This window comes from Centropristis striata, chromosome 2 (genome assembly GCF_030273125.1).
Source record: "Centropristis striata isolate RG_2023a ecotype Rhode Island chromosome 2, C.striata_1.0, whole genome shotgun sequence".
In the NCBI taxonomy this organism is placed as follows: Eukaryota; Metazoa; Chordata; class Actinopteri; order Perciformes; family Serranidae; genus Centropristis; species Centropristis striata.
This window is the reverse complement of record NC_081518.1, coordinates 2,659,028-2,675,145: the sequence shown is the minus strand read 5'-3', so window position 1 is coordinate 2,675,145 and position 16,118 is coordinate 2,659,028. Positions and strand designations below refer to the sequence as shown.

Sequence of the window (16,118 nt, the reverse complement as noted above, 5' to 3'; positions counted from 1 at the left end):
AATAGTAATTCACAAACACAGTGCAGTAACTATAATGTTGTTTTAAAAGTGTTTAACAACTCTATTCAAATATTTGTGTATTTTTGACTTAATATTATAAAGTAATGTTTTAGTCTTAATATAATTATATCTCACTTTTTTACTCCATCACTATCTAGATAATAATTTCCCTATCAAATTAACTTATAATTAGGGCCACAGGGCAATCGCACTGAGCACTGGTCCCATACAGCAATATATATATTGACACATTTGATTTGCTTTTTTTTTCTGATTTGCGGTTGTGATTTGTACTTCAGGGCCACCGTAGTGCGTCTCTTACCGGCTCTCCTCCCAGTCTCGGGGCTTCTTGGTCTCGTTGGGTTTGATGCAGCGGATGTAGTGAGGAGTACATTTCATCAGCGTGCTCACCAGGTCGTTGGCTTGTTTCTGAACGGAGAGAGAGAAAACAGATTAAAAGAGACTGATGATGTTAAAGCTGCTCTCTGACGGCTGAAGGACTCCACTGAGCAGCAAACACACGTTATCTTTCTCTGAGGCCTTTTCTCCCACAGAGAGCTGATAGAGAACACACACCAAGGTTATTAGAGTTAACCAAAACTAACTAAAAAACAAAAAATAGAGTTGAAAAAACATTTTCGCTAACTGAAATAAAAACTAGAGTTTGAATATGAATGGCACTTTACCGTGTTGTGTGTGGAAGGTCCCTTTAATTACTTTTTTGGGTTATTTTGTGTCTTTTTTTAGTAATTTTGTGTCTTATTTTGGTCATTTTGTGTCTTTTTTTGGTCATTTTGTGTCTTATTTTGGTCATTTTGTGTCTTTTTTTGGTCATTTTGTGTCTTTTTTTGGTAATTCTGTGTCTTTTTTCAGTCTTTATTTTTTAAGTAATCTAGTTTTTTCTGTCATTTTGTGTCCTTTTTGGTCATTTTATGTATTTTTTGGGTCATTTTGTGTCTTTTTTAAATAATTTTGTGTCTTTTTTGGTCATTTTGTGTCTTTTTTAAGTAATTCAGTTTTTTTCTGTCTTTTTGTTTCTTTTTATTTTGTAATTTTGGTCATTTTGATACTGCCTCCAGCGGCCCCCAGGTAATATGAGTTTGAGACCCCTGCTCTACAAAGTTGGTCACTTTGTGCCAGTGTTAGTCTACCAGTGAACAACTTGGCAGAGTAATGATTGACATTCCAATCTACCAATCCTCATCCAATAATTCTGAGGTTATTGAGGGAAAACTCTTAGTTAATGTCTTACTGGTTGTATAATAAGGCCATGCAGAATAAGGCATTAATAACTACTTAATAATGACTCATTAAGAGCCAATATGTTACTTATTTGCATGATAATAAGCAACTAATTAATGTTGAATATGTTTTCCCTAATAAAAACTGTTACCGAAAACAAAAATTCATTAAATTTATGAAAAATCCCAAACTATTATAAGTTTACACACACACACACACACACCTTTATCTTGCTGCCTGCCGTGGTGGGCCGGCCCTTCTTCTCAGCGTTGAGGTTATCAGGGAACAGGTTTCTGATGAAGGTGCTGTCAGAGGACACACACAGAGTTAGGAGGACTGCATCAACAAAAACTAAATACTGCTGAGTTTAGATTCCTGGGAGCCAAAAACAAACTGCAGTTAATGATTAAAGAACCAAGGACCTTCTGACTGAGGTCACTGGTTTAAATTCCTGAACCACTTGGGAAGGTCTGAGCTGTGGGAAAACAAGAGGGGTGTGTGTGTGTGTGTGTGTGTGTGTGTGTGTGTGTGTGTGTGTGTGTGCGTGAGTGTGTGTGCACAAACAGATCGAGCTCACCGAGGCCACACTGCATGCTTTTATCTGACACTGAGTGAAATTAATCAATTGATTACTTATGATTGATATGAACCCTTTGGCCTGATAAAAAGGTAAAAAATAAAGAAGAATGTTTAATAATCTGAAATGTATGTTTTCTTTAAAAGATGGCCAGAAATACAGTTTATCGTAGAAAGAAAGTGTAAAAACAGAATCGTCAAAAAAGACACATAATGACCAAAAAAAAAAGACCAAAAAAGACACATAATGACCAAAAAAAGACACAAAAAGATAAAAAAAAGACACACAATGACAAAAAAATGACCAAAAAAAGACACATAATGACCAAAAAAAGACACAAAAAGATAAAAAAAAAGACACATAATGACAAAAAAATACAAAAAATGACCAAAAAAAGACACATCATGACCAAAAAAAGACACATAATGACAAAAAAATACAAAAAATGACCAAAAAAAGACACATAATGACCAAAAAAAGACACAAAAAGATCAAAAAAAGATACATAATGACCAAAAAAAGACACAAAATGACCAAAAAAGACACAAAATGACCCAAAAAAGACACATAATGACCAAAAAACAAACACAAAAAATGACCAAAAAAAACACAAAAATGACCAAAAAAGACAGAAAATGAACAAAAACACAAACTGTCCAAAAAAAAACATAAGAAATTATCAAAAAAAGACACAAAAACTTTGACTTACTCATTTGGCTTTCAGGGAATAACACATAAGAATAACCCAGTGAAAACACTTGATAGATGAGTTGTTTTATAACATGATGACTGTCAGAATGTAGCAGATATCTGTGAAGTTTCTATATCAGCAGGTTTCTTTCAACTGAAGACAACTCAATTTAAAAAAGATCTCAAAGGAAAGTAGCTCAGGGTTCTCCATTCAGTTTACAGACTCTTGGTTTATTTATACTGTTTTAATAGAACTTGATTTAGCTGTAAAATAGATGAATGTGGTCAGAAATGTGACAACGGTTTAAATCCCTCTGCAGCTACAGACTGTTACCATTCATAACCCTGATTTAGTATCACACATTAATTCTGTCTTAGTTCTCACTAATCATGCTTATGAATCAGCTAGTTTCTGTATTTTCTAAGAGCTACACAGTGTTTTAATGACGGAGTAGAAGTTCTCCCTTGAGATTGATCCACGCCAGCTTTTACTCTCAGCCGTAAATTGAAATTAACGATGATGTCTTGTAGTTTTTCTTAGCTGTTATACTGTAAAATCAACACTTTTTAACGACTTATTGAAAGGCTACACACTAGAAAAGGCTTGTTTGGATTATCTGATGAATGACAAGAACAAATAAGACGTTCTTCCTTTTTTGATCTGCAACATTTTAAAAATAAAATAACATTAAAAAAATAAAAACATATATATATATATATATATATATATATATATATAAGGATATATTAAAAAAATATTTAAAAATAAAATAAAAATAAAAAAAATAAAAGCAGCCACCATCTATATATTTGTCTTATAGTTCTATTTTTATTTTATTTTATTAAGTCGTAAATATTTAATTAATTAATAACAAGAATAATTAATTCTCATAATGAATTAAATATTTTTTATGAAACTTTATTTTCTAAATGTGGCCCTAATATTCCATAGTAATAAAAGGATAAAAAAAAGATATATTTTAAAAATAAAATAAAATAAAAATAAAATAAAAACAGCCGCCAGAATAATATTCTTAAGAACAAATAAAGTGAAGATCTTCAAGACTCTGAACCAGGCCTGACACTCGCCACATTTTTATGTGACTTTTCAAAGCAAAAAAAAAAAACAGCTGACAGAGTTCAAAAGGAGCCAAATATTCGGTGCCTGAGTGACAGATGTGCAGATCACAAAAGGAAGAACATCTTGAAGATATTTACCTTATTTGTTCTTGTCATTCACCATATAATCCAGACGAGCCTTTTCGAGTGTCTAGCTTTCTAATAAGTCGTTAAAAAGTGTTGATTTTACAGTATAACAGCTAAGAAAAGCTACAAGACATCGTCGTTAATTTCAATTTTTTTCCAAGTTCCTACAAGTGTCATGAATATTGGAAAAAATGTGTCTCTACATGCTTTACATATTCATCTAATAATTCATTTAAGTTTTTTTACTTCTTCCTACTCCCTTTCGAGCTTGCAGAAAGTGTCTGTCTTCTCAATTTTTTTTTTGCTTTTTTGTTTTGTTTTTTATTTATTCATCTATTAATATTTAAACTTGTTTTTTTGTTGTTGTTTTTTTACTTGCTTGCATGTTCGAAATAAAGACAATCAAAAAAAAAATCTATTTGCATTTTTACAACCTAGACTTGCAACCTCTCCTGTCCTCTCCTCTCTGATCTGTGTAAACAGCCTCTCCTGTCCTCTCCTCTCTGATCTGTGTAAACAGCCTCTCCTGTCCTCTCCTCTCTGCTCTGTGTAAACAGATTTTCAGTCTTTTCTTCTGTGTCCATAGCTGTGAGCCACACGTTTAACATCAAACAAATACCAATGTGGGCCAAAAAAGACACAAAATAACCAAAAAAGACACAAAATGATCAAAAAAAGACACATAATGACCAAAAAAAACACAAAAAATGACCAAGAAAACACAAAAAATGACCAAAAAAACACAAAAAATGACCAAAAAAGACACAAAATGACCAAAATAAGACACATAATGACCACAAAAATGACCAAAAAAGACACAAAAATAATGAATTAATAAACACCAAAGGCAGCAACATATGCAAGTTGAAATAGGTCGAATTCTCTGCAGCGGTACGTGTCAGCTGTGAACCAACCAGGCCTGACACTCGCCACATTTTTATGTGACTTTTCAAAGCAAAAAAAAAAACAGCTGACAGAGTTCAAAAGGAGCCAAATATTCGGTGCCTGAGTGACAGATGTGCAGAACGTCGACACGTACTGCTGCAGAGAATTCGACTTATTTTAACTTGCGTATGTTGCCGCCTTTGGTGTTTATTAATTCATTATTTTCTCAGAGGTTTTTTTCATATTTTTTCTAGGCTCCATCCCCTTTCTGGCTCTTCTCCCACATCGGTATTTGTTTGATTTTAAACTATGGACACAGAAGAAAGGATCAGCACGTTGTGTGTACAAATAGATCAGAGGTCTGCTAATACTGAGCAGCTGACAATACGCCTCGCTGCTTTCTTCTCTGAAACTCAGAGGAATGAGCTCTGCTTCCTTCCTTTCAGGCTTCCTTTATGTGCCACTGTGCCAAACTCTTTTATCTACATGTGTGTATGCAACCTGCTCTCACAGGAATCTGTGGAATAGCCACGGATTCGCTTAACTCAAAATCCGTGGAATAGCCACGGAATCAATCAAATTTCCGTGAAACTGACACGGATTTCGCCACAATGCAAGTTAATGACAGTCATATCCCGTGGCTATTCCAACATACAAAGTGATTATGTACATTCACTGAGTGAATATTTAGAAAATAAAACATATATTTCTCACTAGAAATGTGATCAAAATCCATTTTTATGCAGAAACTAAGTCAAAATATTGATTTTTTTCACTAAAAATGAGAGAACTGTCATGCCATGTTTTTTGTTCTGACCACCGGGAATTACCAAAAAAGGACACAAAATGACAAAAAATAGATGTAAAAATGACTAAAAAAAGACACAAAATGACCAAAAGACACAAAATGACAAAAAATAGATGAGAAAATGACTAAAAAGGATGCAAAATGACAAAAATAGATGTTAAAAATTAAATAAAAAGACACAAAATGACAAAAAATACAGTCATGGAAAATGTTATTAGACTTAGTTTCTTGTTCATTTTAATGTCTGGTACAACAAATATTGATTTTTTTTCACTTAAAATGAGAGAACTGTCCGTCATGTTTTTTGTTCTGACCGCCGGGACCTTGAAAGTCACGTGACTTGGAACAAACCAATAGGAACAAATATCCATGGAATAGCCACGGGATATGACTGTCATTAACTTGCATTGTAGCGAAATCCATGTCAGTTTCACGGAAATTGTAGTTTTTCCGTGGCTATTCCACGGATTTTGAGTAAAGCGAATCCGTGGCTATTTCACGGATTCCTGTGAGAGCAGGTTCGTGTATATATGTTTCTGTGTATGCATGTGCATGTATATATTTTGCAGCACGTGTCTGAACGGCGTTTTGATATAACCTCCTTTCATGCCTCACAAAGCGTGCACACAAAGGGGGCACGGCGTGGCTGAGGCCTGCAGGGGTTACACACACACACACACACACACACACACACACACACACACACACACAATGCAGGCTGTTTGCACAGATGGCAGCTTGGACACAAAGAAAGCCCAAGAAAGCAAAACACAAGAGGGAGCAGACTCCACAATGCAGCTCTGCAGGGACACTGAACTTGTAAGAGCAGACTGGGTAAGACCCCTGTAGAACCTGATAATGTTATAAATTCCCGATAATGTAATAAAAATCTGCACTTGAGTCCATTGAAAATGTAATAAAACCTGATAATGTAATAACTTCCGGATAATGTAATAAAGTATAACACCAGGCACCTTTAGATTTCAAGAAGCTGTTGAATGCATTCGGTTGTCATGGATACCTCGTTTGTGAAAAACGGATGAACGGGTCAAAAGTGAATAAACATTCAACTTTGACCTGTTGGTGGCGCTAGAGCTCTTGAGCTAGAGTTGATACACAGTATCACCACTTGAACCCAAGTAATGGGTGGTCTGCTGTTAAATTATTACAATATTGGGGAATTATTACATTATCAGGACTTGGGAAATGAAGGCTAACCTGATAATGTAATAACCTCCATTAATGTTATACTTTATTACATTATTGGTAAAAAAAAAAAGTGTATTACATTATTGGGAAATGCACTTTATTACATTATCGGGGTTATTACATTATCAGGAATTTATTACATTATCAGGTTCTACAGGGTGGTCTGCTGTTAAATTTTTACAATATTGGGGAATTATTACATTATCCGGACTTGCAAAATGAAGGCTAACCTGATAATGTAATAACCAACCATTAATGTTATACTTTATTACATTATTGGTAAAAAAAAAGTGTATTACATTATCAGGTTTTATTACATTTTCAATGGACTCAAGTGCAGATTTTTTATTACATTATCGGGGTTATTACATTATCGGGAAGTTATTACATTATCAGGTTCTACAACCCCTAAAAGCCAGATATATCAGCAGCAGCAGACAGAGAGTCGTGGTTCAGGGCGGAGGGCTCGCCGTCAGCCGATCCTGCACACTTCTGCTGCAGAACGCCAGTTTCCAGATGCTCTGGAGCGTCTCAGCTCTCCTTCACATGCATTCAATTATAACCATATGCATCACAATAGACCGCTCCCTTTAGAGGATCAACGCCACATGTCGGCGTTCCAATAGGAGTTACTTACATCTCGCTGCTCTGCATCAGCTCAATGAGGTCAGTGAAGAGAACGTCGCGGTTCCTCTCGCAGAAACCTTCTGCATCGTAGGACACCTGGAGGAGAAACACACAGAGGAGTTTATTTTTTATATATAAAGAGATTTTTTTAAACATTTTTTTTTTACCTTTAGGAAGAACATTTAACATCAAAGTGCCCTTTTGTTTAAAAAAAAGAAATAAATAAAAAAATACAATAGAGAATTAGGGCCACATTTAGAAAAGAAAAAAATATATAATTATGAGATTAAAGTCATAAATATTGAATTAATTACAAAAATATTGAATTAATTATGATAATAAAGTCATAATTAAAATAATTAATTCTCATAATTAATTAAATATTTTTTAATCAAACATTTTTTTGCTAAATGTGGCCTGTACTGCGTCGAAATAAAAGGATAGAATAAAAAATATTTTGAAAATAAAATAAAAAAATAAAAACAGCCGCCATCAATGTATATATATGTCTTATAGTTTTAGTTTTATTTAATTGTATTCTATAAAGTCGTAAATATTTAATTAATTACAAGAATAATTCATTCTCGCAATCAATTAAATATTTTTTATTAAAAAATATATTTTTTAAATGTGGCCTATACTCGTAATAAAAGGATAAATAAAAAATATTTAAAAAATGTAATTTAATTTAAAACATTTAAAAGCATATGTACATATGTCTTATAGTTCTATTTTTATTTTATTTTATTCTATTTTTATACATTATCCTAATAAACTAAATTTACTCTGTACTTGAGTTGCAGCAAAACCCAAATTTTCCCATTGGGATCAATGAAGAAATATCTTACATTATCTTATGTAAAAAAAAAAGGAAGCACACACAAGAAAAATAAACAAGACAAACTTGCAAGAACCATGTCTGTCACTTCATCTTTCTACTAAACCTCCAGGTCACAGAGGGATTTATAAAGATATAATTATCAAAGAAGACGAGCTGGAAAAGGTTTGAAACCTCCAACAAAATGAAAGATGACACCTGTGTGAAAATAAAACATTGCGCCTGATATTCTGGCTCAAATAACGTCATAAACGACTTCTTCAAATTTATGGGAAAAAAGAAAATAAAGGGTTTCAGATCCAAACGTTACACCTCCCTAGGATTAGCTTCCTTATAAAAGCAGCAGCGGTTTAAACGTCTATAAATTAAACGGTGTTATTTGGGCTCTAGTGTCGCCTCAGGCTGCAGGAATGTTTGAGCCGGTCATGGGAGCCCCTCAAGTCTTTGTGGCACGGCTCATTAAGCCCGCGGCATGTGTGCCAGTCTGAGGCCACCACACATCTGGAGAATGACACGGGACAACCTCAACCAGGACCACCACCAGAAAAATACATGCAGGGAAAAAAGAAAGAAAGAGTTTCATGAGCTGAAATGTTTGAAATGAATGCGGCTCATTAACCCTTTAATGCACAACATGGTCTAAAGCAGGGGTCTCAAACTCAAATTACCCGGGGGCCGCTGGAGGCAGTATCAAAATGACCAAAAATAGACACAAAATTACTAAAATAAATAAATAAAAAAAGACACAAAATTACCAAAAAAGCCCACAAAATGACAAAAAAGACACAAAATGACTGAAAACGACACAAAATTACTTACAAAAGACACAAAATTACAAAAAATACACAGAATTAGCAAAAAAGACACACAATTATTTTTTTTAAAAGACACAAAATGACCAAAAGAGACACAAAATGACAGAAAAATAACTAAATTACTTAAAAAATAAACAAAATGACCAAAAAAGAACACAAAATTATTGTAAAAAGACACAAAATGACACAAAAAAGACACAAAATGACCAAAAGACACAAAATTACCTAAAAAAACGTAACCAAAGGGACCTTCCACACAACACGGTAAAGGGCCATTCATTTAAAACTCACATTAAACTTTCATATCAAGGTGGGGGCCACAAAATATCATCACGAGGGCCACAATTGCCCCGCGGGGCGCAAGTTTGAGACCCCTGGTCTAAAGTGACCTGACTAAGTTTTTATGTTCCAAATCTTTGCAATAAATTAATTTCATCATTCAGTATTGCAGGTTTTCCTCAATTAACTTGTTTTTGATCATCATACATCCTCATTTTTTGTTTTCATTTCCTACTTTTTGAATAAAAACTCTTTTTTTAATCCCTACGCTTCTAATGCACAAGGTCATTTTTGACCCATGTTGTGCATTAGAAGTTTCTTTTTTAGAAATTTTTGTTTATATGTTGTGCATCAAAGGGTCACCAATTCACCAATCGCCTGTTTAAAACCTGACAACGAAGAAACAAATATTAGAGCCACCAAATAATAATTTCCATTTAAAAAAACACCAGTTTAACAAAATAGGATAGTTAATATTTGTGTCTTCTTTGTCAGGTTTTAAATTGGTGACAACATATAAACACCTTCTAATGCACAACATGGGTCAAAAATGACCTCGTGCATTAGAAGCATAGTGATAAAAAAAGTGATTCACTAAATTAACAATGTGAGTATATGTGTAACTATGTTTGTCTTATTTTGAAGGTTTAACTTTAAAAGAGTTGTTAGAACCACCAGATTACATTGGAAAATCACATATTTTAACATTTGAGACTTATTAGAGCCATCAAATAATAATTTCCATTGAGAAAAAATGCCAATTTAACAAAATAGGATAGTAAATAAGTCTCAAATGTTAAAATATGTGATTTTCCAATGTAATCTGATGGTTCTAACAACTCTTTTGACCCATGTGTGTAAACTTGATGTAATAATACAAAAACTATTTTTCTTCATAAAGTATGAAAGGAAAAATGGATATAATGATCTGTTGTAATAAAAAACATAACATGGGAAATGAATGTGGGTGATTTTTTACCCATGTCGGCATTAGAAGGTGTTTATATGTTGAGCATCAAAGGGTTAACGTGTGTGAAACTGTTACATAAGGAGACTGAAACCATAAATAGGCCGAGAAGAGAGAAAAGAGAAAAGAGAGAGAAGGTGCTGTTGGTTTAGATGAGAAAAACTTAAAAGGGGGAAGATGACGACACCCCCTCCAGAATTAAAGTACCATAAGTCACATAAGTGGTATTTATGACAGATCATGCAACACCATAAAAAATGACATTTTAATAACTTTCTATTTCCAGAAGTTGCTGTCAGCTCCCTGTATGCATAACACATAACAGCTTATATAACAGTTCATACCGCGGCACAGACAAGTGGATGGAGGTCGCTGTAAACGTCCTGATTCAGGCTTTTCTGTGTATGTTTGTGGGAAATATGTATAATAATGTCTGTGTGTTATTATTATTATTATTATTATTATTATTATTATTAATTAGGGCCCGAGCACTAACAGTGACGGAAAGTGAATCCCGTTTAAGAGGGCTTTATCATATTCCAAAACTCACCAAACTGGGGGGAAAAATTCAATCCCGTTAAAAATGTATGTATTTCATTGGTTTCAGAAATGGGCGTGGCTAAATGACCTACTAGCGCCCCCTAGAATTCAGCCAATAAAAAACAGGTTTGTCGTAGATTCACAAAATTTGGTACATCCATGTATCATGGGAAGACGCACCAAAAAGTCTCAAGAAGCCATACCCAAAAACGAACAGGAAGTCTGCCATCTTGGATCGAAAATGGCATTTCCACGCCGTATACTTTAACGGCGTCCTCCTACAAATTCAATCCGATCGACTTCGGAATTCTAATTTTTTTTAGATGTACCTGTAATCTATAAAATTACTGAGTTTAAATGGATTTATCGTCCTTTGTTACAGAGAAAATGCATAAAATGACTAAAAAGACACAAAAATGACCAAAAAAAGACACAAGATTACCAAAAAGAGACATAAAATGACCAAAAAAGGATGTAAAATGACCAAAAAAGACATAAATTTACCAAAAACAGACAAAAAATGACCAAAAAAAGACACAAAATTACCAAAAAAGAGACATAAAATTACCAAAAGTGACACAAAAAAACAAGGAAATACATAAAACTACCAAAAAGACACCAAAAAGACACAAAATTACCAAAGAGACATAAAATTACCAAAAAGGATGTAAAATTACCAAAAAAGACATAAAATTACCAAAAACGACACAAATTTACCAAAAAAGACACCAAAATTACAAAAAAGACACAAAATTACCAAAAAAAGAGACAAAAAACTACCAAAAAGGGGCGTAAAATGACCAAAAAGAGACACAAAATATTTCACTATGTGTAATGAATCTATATAATGTATGAGTCTCATTTTCTGAAATGATTGACAAAAAATATTGAACTTCTTCAAATAAACATATCTCAATATAAGATCTGAAACATCCTCTGTGGGTGAACATGACAACAAGTTGAAGTGATGTAACTGAACTGTCACAGACTATAAACAACACGTCTCACATCTCTCAGCCAAGGACCCGCCCACCAGATTCACCACATTCGTCTCCACAGAGCCCAGCATTGTTGGTGATAACTGAGATGATGCAAGACGTCCAGTTGGTGGGACAAACGGAGCCCTGATAACGTATCTGAGCTTTAAATGGCTGCACTGTGACTGACCTTGCCGGCGTAGTGGTGGATGATGAAGCCCTGGTTCCAGCTGTTGAAGTGCTCGTGGGTGTTGATCTGGACTCGGAGCTTCTGCAGCATGGTCTGGTCGGCCCCCTCGCCCACCGCGTGCATGGTGGCGCACACGTCGTCCAGGATGCACATGATGCCTGGAGGGTTCTGGGGAAAACAATTCAACATTTATATCATCACAGGTTCTACAACTGACCAAGAGGGAGAGCTTCTTTCCTCCAGATATCACCACCATAAATACTCAAAACAAGTAGATTCATAAATAACCTTCATCTGTTCTCTGTCTCTGCTACATCTTGTTCTGTTAAGTTTTATGTGCAATTACCGTCTAAGCGCAATAATATTTATAGTGCAATAATATTTATATTCATACGATCTAATAACATTACCTCTGTATGCTACCACTCCTCCTCATTCTCCTCCTTTTCCATTCAATTCTATTCTAAGAAGTTACAAGCAGGAATTTATTTTGGATGTTTTTCTTTTTGGTTCATTGGAATATACACCGCAAGAGCCATTTATCAAGCAACAGAAGCACAAAATGAAGTGTTTCTTCATGCTGGTTTATGAGTATTTTGGTTATCTTTGATTGAATATCTCAGTTCGAACAAAACAAGACATAAGAAGATGTCACTTTGTTCTGGGAAACTGTGATGGACATTCTTGTCCTTATTTTCTGACATTTTATAGACGAATCAATCAATTATGTAGTAATAAAACTAGTTGTTAGCTGCAGCCCTAATATGTGTGGAGTTGAGTCACAAATTTCATGACTTTAGATTTCGACTTGATAAAATAAATAAGAAAAGACAAGATAAATTATCTAACACTTCTAAATCTAAAGTTTTTATTATCTTGGTAAGAAACAAATAATCATCAGGTCACACTGCTGGCAGCTTTAATTTATCTTGCTTTAAGAGTTAATTTCTTATTTTAAGCGTTCAACATGCTTATTTCTAGATTTAACAATCTTAATTTAAGAAATCTTGTCAAGTGAAATTATCTGTCCATGCAGCAAGATCATTTGATCATTTTATTTCACTCTGTCCTCTTTGGCTCCATTATGTTTGTGTTGACCAGTGGCCTTCAGTCTGCATAGAGCTAACACAGAGCTAACACAGCGCTAACACAGTGAAAACACAGAGCTACCACAGTGAAAACACAGAGTTAACACAGAGCTAACACAGCGCTAACACAGCGCTAACAGTGTTTCTCTGTTAAAGGGACACATGTAAAGTTGTCAGTGGATTAACTAAAGTGGCTGTGAAGTGTCAGCCACTGATACAGGCCCCTCTCTCCCACAGGGAGGCTTGTTTTAAGGCTCTTGTTGTAGATTTCATGGATTAGACCTCTCAGTGGGACAAATAAATCAAATTAAGAGGCATGTCGGCACAATTCACAATATAAAGCTGCAGCAGAGCAGAAACTTGGCGGCAGCTTGTAACTCAGTTTACAACGTGGGAGCAATAAAACTAACAAATGTTCATTATTAAAAATCATATCCAAGTTTGCTGTGATTGTAAATTGATGCAGGGAATAAAAACACTTTTTTTAAAGAGTTTTAACAACTGCGCTCTCAATAAAACTTTGTTTATTACGATCACCAAGAAAGTTGTATTTTTAGCCCTGTTTGCTATTTATTTATATCTGAAGAAACCTTTTAATATTTCGACAAGCTGCTTTTAAAAAAATATTTCTATTTATAGTTTGTATTGTTTTATTTTATTTTGTGTTCTTTATCGTTGCATGTCCAGCTCCAATGTTGTAATTAATCTGTGCATTTAGATTTTCTTGTTTTTTTGGTATGTCAAAATTTGTTGAAATTGCACATTATGGCATTTTAACATTTTTACAATTTTTTTAATTAACCAAGAAAAATCTAGGAAGTGTTCAAGGACTGTTGGGAAGTTAAAATTTCGACAAAAATGCCTGTTTTTACAGTTTCTTTGTATAAGAAACGGTGTATCTTTGGCAATCTTTTAAAGGAAATATACCTTTCAAAATGCAAATTACTACATTTTTAAAACAATATCACAACTTTTTAATTAACTATAAAAACAATCTAGCATGTGTATCATATAATACACTGACATCCTGCAAATATTTATATTATATTTAAGAAGCTGGAATGAGAGAATATAAAAAATTCCGCTTAAAAAAAGATGAATGGATTATAAAATCATTCCTGATTTATTTTCTGACAATAAAGTAACCGATTAATCATCTTATCATTTCAGCTCCATCTTTAATAATCTATAACTGTGTGTTTTTGATGACTTCTCAGATCCACATGCAGGTTTTCCTCTGTTAAAATAAAACATTTTAGGATTTGTGCACGATATATTTATGTATGAAGTGTATATGAAGTATTTACTTTGCTCTCGATGAGATCACAGACGATCTTGTTGTTGAAGTATTCGATCTGAGTCCACTTGATGCCCTCCTGCACATACTCCTCCTACACACACACACACACACACACACACACACACACACACACACAGAGACACAAGTCAGAATATTAAACATCTAATGAGGCAGAAAATGACAAAGATTAGAGAATGTGGAGGAAGTTTTACCTGCTCTGCCTTCAGAGTCAGCTCGATGAAGATCTGCTGCAGTTTCTCATTCACAAAGTTGATGCAGAACTGTTCAAATCCATTTTTCTGACAAAGAGACAACACAGTTAGTATCTATCTATAAAACCAAGACGTGTGTGTGTGTGTGTGTTAGTTTTAATTAATGTCATAATTTCATTAATTTTAATTTCAAGATACATAAAAAATACTAATGCAATCAAATCAGTTTTGTTGCTAATCTTTGACATATCCAAGACTCTAATCACCACCAAAACCCCAGCTCCCTACTATTTATTTTATGGGGAAAAAATCATCTTTTGTATTTATTTGGAAGAAATTTAGGAAAAATTCAAATATATGAACTGGCATATAAAGGGTTAAAATTCTGAAAATGATTTAATGTTTGGTAGTTTTCAACAAGTCTGAAGTTGTTTAAGAGATTTATGAAAAAAAAAATCTGAAAAAAATATTAATAGCAGTTGTGTGCGTGACCTTTTTTGGCCACGATGGCAGTAAATGCACCAGTGGAGTATAAAAGACATATAAAGGGTTAATGGCAATGGATTTAAAAAATTTTACTGAAAAGAAAAGTTCCTGCAAAAATCCATACCTCAAGCTGTAACACAGCCAAAATTATCAACAAATGAAAAAAAGAAAGAAGAGAAAAATTTATAAAAATTCCCGAGGAGGGCACAAGAGTTAAGCCCTTTCTTCTGCATCAGTTTGATCCATTGAAAACAGTAAAAACAAAACTTTATTAACTGACAGCTAAGTATAATACGGACGGAAAGATAGTGTTTCTGTGTTATTTAAGGTTACACTAGCAAGAAGCATTAGCATTAGCTACAAAATACAATCTCCCACTATACGAATACAGACTTCCTACGGCCACTGCACTATGAGTAAAAAACAGAAATACTCAAGCTGATATTGGGGATCTTGAGCTCTTGAGAAACCAAAATATTACAGAAACACTTCTATTTAATTTGTCCTGGACTTCTCATTCAGCAAACTAAACAAACAAATAACGAGATTAAAGCAGCATGTTGAGGTCTGCTGTCTCAATCAGAGATAGAACTTAATCCACATACTTTATAAGTTAGTCTCATCCTTTGTGTTTAATCTGTTTAAATGCTCAAAGTTAATACCCCTTAATCTAATTTATTTATGTGTAGCTGCAGGAGCCAGCAGCCATGTGTCCGCCTGCAAAAATGATTTTTAAAAAAAACACTTACTTGGAAAATCTCAAATCCATAAATGTCCAGCACGCCGATATTAAACTCCTGATGATCTTTCACCATGGCTTTGTTGATGGACTGAAATCAAAAGATGTAAAAAATAAAGCTTTATTATCAGCGGTGGGATGTAACTAAGTACATTTCTTCAAGTACAATTTTGAGGTACCTGTACTCAGTGGCACCAGCAGCAAAAAGATCTGATGCATCATGTATGAGGATTACGATTAGCATTGAGTTAAAGGAGATCCAGATCAAAGTAATTAATAATATGGTACTGGCAATTAAAGCCACTGAACTGAACCATCTAGGGGCTCCAGGGGCATGAGTCTGTTTCATTATGAAGAGTCAGCTTTTTCAAAACCAACATGGCTCAGTTCAAAATTTTGTTTCAAAACAAAACTTCTCATAACTTCGGGATACAATTTGTAAG

The 16,118-nt window shown here is 34.0% G+C and overlaps 1 protein-coding gene across 2 annotated transcripts in view; it reads right to left on the bottom strand.

Annotated features, from left to right (window-relative positions):
* myo1ea (myosin IEa) overlaps positions 1–16,118 on the bottom strand; it is a 95,868-nt gene that overhangs the window by 21,551 nt on the left and 58,199 nt on the right. For both annotated transcript variants that reach the window (XM_059359023.1, XM_059359032.1), the window contains exons 11-17: positions 15,686–15,766; positions 14,451–14,537; positions 14,246–14,329; positions 11,851–12,018; positions 7,255–7,340; positions 1,466–1,547; positions 323–429 (exon numbers count right to left, since the gene is read on the bottom strand). In XM_059359023.1, coding sequence (XP_059215006.1) covers positions 323–429; positions 1,466–1,547; positions 7,255–7,340; positions 11,851–12,018; positions 14,246–14,329; positions 14,451–14,537; positions 15,686–15,766 — 695 coding nt within the window. The remainder of the gene's footprint in view (positions 1–322; positions 430–1,465; positions 1,548–7,254; positions 7,341–11,850; positions 12,019–14,245; positions 14,330–14,450; positions 14,538–15,685; positions 15,767–16,118) is intronic.